Consider the following 3,097-nt stretch of genomic DNA (forward strand, 5'->3'; position numbering starts at 1 on the left):
ACACACACACACACACTACATGCATTCTGCAGATAGGTGACTGAGGTAGGTCACGAAATTACCTAAAGCTGCGAGGAAATGGAAATCAAATGAGGAGGGAGAAGAAAAAAAAGGATTTTTACCTTCTTCCAGCTGGTGGTGGTCTTGGTTCTTCAAGATTTCTTTTTCTGCAGTTGAGGCGCAGCTGCCGGCGGTATGATAAGAAAACTGCTGCTATTTCAGTCTCACGAATTAAACTCACTTGTATGTCATCTCACTTATGCCAAATCATAAATCTTGGTATTGAATATCCTCCTGCATACAAAATCAAATGAAGTTAGACAAGAAAACTACTGCTATTTCATGCAAATAATAAGAGGCGAATTACTCAGCAAGCAGTTTAATCCTGAGAGTGAACACAATATTGCAGTCTCATATGCTCACCAGATTGGTAAAACTTTACAAATCGCATTAGAAAAGTACCATGGTAATTTACCTGACAGAGAAAGAGGTCAAGAAAATGCAGGATCTAACTGAACCATCAGCTCTCACCAGCTTATTAACCGCAAACTTTACAAAATCCAAAAAAAAAATTTTAAATATGATGCCCACGAACAATAATGGATCAAATGGTTGTATCTGATTCCGAACAAACTGAGGCCCCTGCCCAAACAACAAAAAAGGAGTTTCCTGATTCATTAATTTGATGCACCAAGTATAATCCAAATAGGAATATGTAGCACTAAAATTGATGAATAATTAAAGATTTAAAACACAAAGAAAATATGAATACCCAGAAGTGAACTGATACTTATCTATTTGGGAGAATTTTACAGTATTGATACTGAAACTTTGAGTTTCAGCCATCTGAGTGTTAGTCTAGACAAAGAGCATGTAATTGATACAAAGGCATTCTTTTAATGCAAGGTGGAAAACTGGGACTAAAATGATCCCTTAAATATCGATCTAGCCAGACCTAACAAGGAACCGAGTGCTTACTCAGAGGACCAAACTTTCGATATATTGACAATATATAGACATAAAACTAACTATACAAAATTAACCAGTGATACACGCAAGATAAAATTGGCGGCCAATTGCATTTTTATTTCAACAAGCACTTGGTATGTACATGGACCAGATGACTGAAAAAGGGTTTGCTGAAGCTCGTGAAAATGCACACTACGGGCCATTGGAAATATGAAAACTACCAAGTAGAATCGCATTTGAAAATAATTTTCACATGCACAGATTACTGGGAAAGGATGTCACTTCGCAGGGATGAAGACACGATAATCTGCATGTTTCGAAATTAAACAAAACAGCACCAGTGTTTATACCTAGAAATAAGATGAGAAAGTAATATCTTAATGATCGAAAAACAACTGATAGATATACATGTTCTCTCCTGGCAGGTATATACATGTAATGGTCAAATCTGCCATTGTTCAGATATAACAGATCTGCAGCTATATATACATGTTCTCTAAAAGCATCTATACATGTAATGGTCAAGTAAATAAGATACGGAGGGTAAATATTAAGCGTAACCTTTTAGACATCTTTGAGTTGCTCACCATTAGCAAGGAAAGTGGAAGGTCCTTTTTGCTTGGAGTTTGGCGAGTAGCAGCGGAGGAGCTTCTTCTGTTGCATTTCGCCTGTCCTATAAGATAATCTACCTGCAGAGGACATAACCCTTGTACATAATCCCCATGTACAGTCCCATAGAAGGAAGAAATTCGGCAGAATATAAGTGAAAGCAGTTTGATGCAGACAGGAACTTCATGTTGCTTTTTCTTCCGTCTGCAACAAAAATATATTAACAGAATCAAAACAAATTTAATGCACACACGTGAAGATGCATGTCTATATTTTCTACTCTTGTTCTTTACAATCAGATAGCCATAAGTCCAGGGCAATGGAAAATGTAGACCTGAAGATATTTTCTACTCGGCAGAATATATTTTCTACTCTTGTTCTTTAGAATCAGACTGAACTCTGTATGCTACTTACTCATAAGTCCAGGGCAATGGAAAATGTAGGCCTGATGTGTTGCAGAAATGCACATCGCCGTGCAGTTTTGTTTCCGCCATGTCCTATCTCTGAAGAAGAAAAGCTTGAGTTCTCACAGTGCAGTGCAGTAAGCAAATCAGGAGGGTTCGGGATGAAGAAAACTCACCCCTTTGCGGTCGGAAGGATGGGGCGGAGATGAGTCGGGCCTGCACACAACAGCACGCACGCACACATCAAATCGAGAAGAAGAAGAAGAAGAAGAAGAGAAGGGGGTGCACTCACGCATCAAATGCTGTTCTTGGAGGGGATCCTGCTGGCTTGACCTGCCGTTGGAAGGAGGGGCTAGGGTTTCGGGCGGCGGTTGAGGTCGGACGCGGCGGCTAGGTCCTCTGCTGCTCGCTGCAGGCCAACCATGGTGGCGGCGCGAAACGGGGCTCCTCTGCAGCGATCGGAGATGAGACGAGATGGGGGGAGAACGCGGGCGCGGGCTATGGAGTGAGGGAGAAGGTGGGGGCGGGGTCGGCACCGGGAGTGAGGGAGGAGATGGGGGCGGGCGGCGCCGGGATCGGGGAGGAGATGGGGACGGGCGGCGCCGGGAGCCAGGGAGGAGGTTGGGGGTTGGAGGCATCGATCGTAGGGTTTTTTTGGCTCTTTTTCTCGCGAGCAATTTGAGAAAATGCCACGTCTTTCCTGTGACTTTGCTCTCATAGCACACCTTTTTTTTTATTGGATTGTATAGCACATCTTTGACTAATGGCTGAACAAAATAGCACAAATTGATTTTTTCCTTCTTTTCCACGGTCCAGAACCACATCTCTTTTTTGCTATGACGAAATTGCCCCCATGTCGTTTCCTGGATACGAAACAATCAAACCACGAGAGACAGAACGAAGCACGACGCTGCCGCCTCGCCGTTCCATCTCCCAGCGCCGCCGCCTAGCTGTGCCTCCTCCGCGGCGTGGCGCCGCCTCGCCGTGCCTCCTCCCTGAACCGACGCCTTGCCGTTCCATCCTTCCAGTCGCCCCGCCACGTCGATGTGCTTCATCCCGCCGCCGCCTCATCCCGTTTCTTCTCCTCCCCAACAGTCCACACGTACGTTCTGCCG

At 44.2% G+C, this 3,097-nt stretch overlaps 1 protein-coding gene across 2 annotated transcripts in view; it reads right to left on the minus strand.

The window, feature by feature from the left end:
- The window catches only part of LOC119274808, a 5,669-nt gene extending 3,087 nt beyond the window's left edge, over positions 1 to 2,582 (minus strand). The window contains exons 1-6 of one of the 2 annotated variants that reach the window (XM_037555527.1): positions 2,275 to 2,582; positions 2,159 to 2,198; positions 1,993 to 2,081; positions 1,557 to 1,782; positions 476 to 642; positions 123 to 294 (exon numbers count right to left, since the gene is read on the minus strand). In XM_037555527.1, coding sequence (XP_037411424.1) covers positions 258 to 294; positions 476 to 642; positions 1,557 to 1,782; positions 1,993 to 2,072 — 510 coding nt within the window. In that variant the 5' untranslated portion in view covers positions 2,073 to 2,081; positions 2,159 to 2,198; positions 2,275 to 2,582 and the 3' untranslated portion in view covers positions 123 to 257. Of the gene's footprint in view, positions 1 to 122; positions 295 to 475; positions 643 to 1,556; positions 1,783 to 1,992; positions 2,082 to 2,158; positions 2,199 to 2,274 lie in introns of those variants that run through there. The other variant, XM_037555528.1, reaches the window with a different exon arrangement.
- Positions 2,583 to 3,097: the final 515 nt, after the last annotated feature.

This window comes from Triticum dicoccoides, chromosome 3B, assembly GCF_002162155.2.
Source record: "Triticum dicoccoides isolate Atlit2015 ecotype Zavitan chromosome 3B, WEW_v2.0, whole genome shotgun sequence".
Lineage (NCBI taxonomy): Eukaryota > Viridiplantae > Streptophyta > Magnoliopsida > Poales > Poaceae > Triticum > Triticum dicoccoides.